The 1,289-nt window shown below is 52.1% G+C and overlaps 1 protein-coding gene across 1 annotated transcript; it reads left to right on the plus strand.

Moving 5' to 3' along the window:
- The first annotated feature begins 281 nt into the window (after positions 1–281).
- LOC119302543 (germin-like protein 9-3) lies at positions 282–938 on the plus strand. The gene has a single exon (XM_037579578.1). The coding sequence runs from the start codon at positions 282–284 to the stop codon at positions 936–938; it is 657 nt and encodes a 218-aa protein (XP_037435475.1).
- Positions 939–1,289: the final 351 nt, after the last annotated feature.

The raw sequence follows: 1,289 nt of genomic DNA on the forward strand, positions 1-1,289 counted from the left end.
TTGTAGGTATATCCATATGCTTGGATACACCAAGAGTTGCATAACATCGGCCAGTTAATTCTTCCTCAGATGTGTGTCAAACTGTCAATTAGCGCTAGCTGGACACAGCTTGTTGCTCTGCAATACTCATACTTCGTCCTTGGTTTCTCAAACTCTTCATCACATCACTAGTTTTCCTCTTCTGTATAAATTGACAACACATCAAGTAGTTCAACATCTTCACCACAGCTCACAACCACAGCCTCCATCAATCAATCTCTTAGCACGGCTAAACATTTTCAATGGCGTCCATCAACAGCTACTACTCCTTGGTGTTGGTGGTGATTGCACTGGCCTCGGCGCCGTTGACCGCCGTGGCTGGCGACCCTGACATCCTCAGCGACTTCATCGTGCCGACTTCCATGATCGGCATGCCACCGATGAACATCACCGGCGATTTCTTCACCTACACCGGCTTCAGCAACATTACCATGCCGATGCGGATGCCAGGGGCGCAGAACTTCACGGTGACCAAGGCCACCATGATGGAATTCCCTGCGCTCAACGGGCAAAGTGTGGCCTACGCCATGCTCAAGTTCCCCTCCGAATCTGTGAACCCGCCGCACACCCACCCTCGCGCGGCCGAGCTGCTGCTCGTTCTTGACGGCACGCTCTCCGTCGGTTTCGTCGACACGGCCGGCAAGCTCTACACGCAGGACCTGGCCGCCGGCGACATGTTCGTGTTCCCCAAGGGCCTGGTGCACTACCAGTCCAACCCGGGGCAAAGCCCCGCCGTGGCGCTCTCCGCGTTCGGCAGCTCCGCGCCCGCCACCGTGTCCGTGCCCGTCAGCATGTTCGGCACCGGCGTCGATGACGCCGTGCTCGCCAAGTCATTCAAGACCGACCTTCCTACCGTGCAGAAGCTCAAGGCGGCGCTCACTCCACCTCCCAAGAAGTGATTCATGTGAGATATATGCTCTTGTTGCTCTTCTTTTTCATGGGTGTATCGACGCCGACATGAACTAATAAGGCTATGAGCTAGTGAGTGATGATGAAATAATCTCAGTGTTGTCAAGTATAGGCAACTACTCCTACTATGTAATACTATGCTAGTTGTGATGTCTGAGTCGTGATTGTGCGTGCTTACGAGTTACGAGATCCATCCGTTCCCAAATGCATTGTAAAATAACTTGACGCACGACTAAAAGCTGTTATGTAGTACTACTAGTACAACTTAACAGCACCAATCACAAATGAACACCGTGAATCACACAAGTCGCAACGAGTTCCTAATTTCCTTCAAGCGTCCT

Source organism: Triticum dicoccoides, chromosome 5A, assembly GCF_002162155.2.
Source record: "Triticum dicoccoides isolate Atlit2015 ecotype Zavitan chromosome 5A, WEW_v2.0, whole genome shotgun sequence".
Lineage (NCBI taxonomy): Eukaryota > Viridiplantae > Streptophyta > Magnoliopsida > Poales > Poaceae > Triticum > Triticum dicoccoides.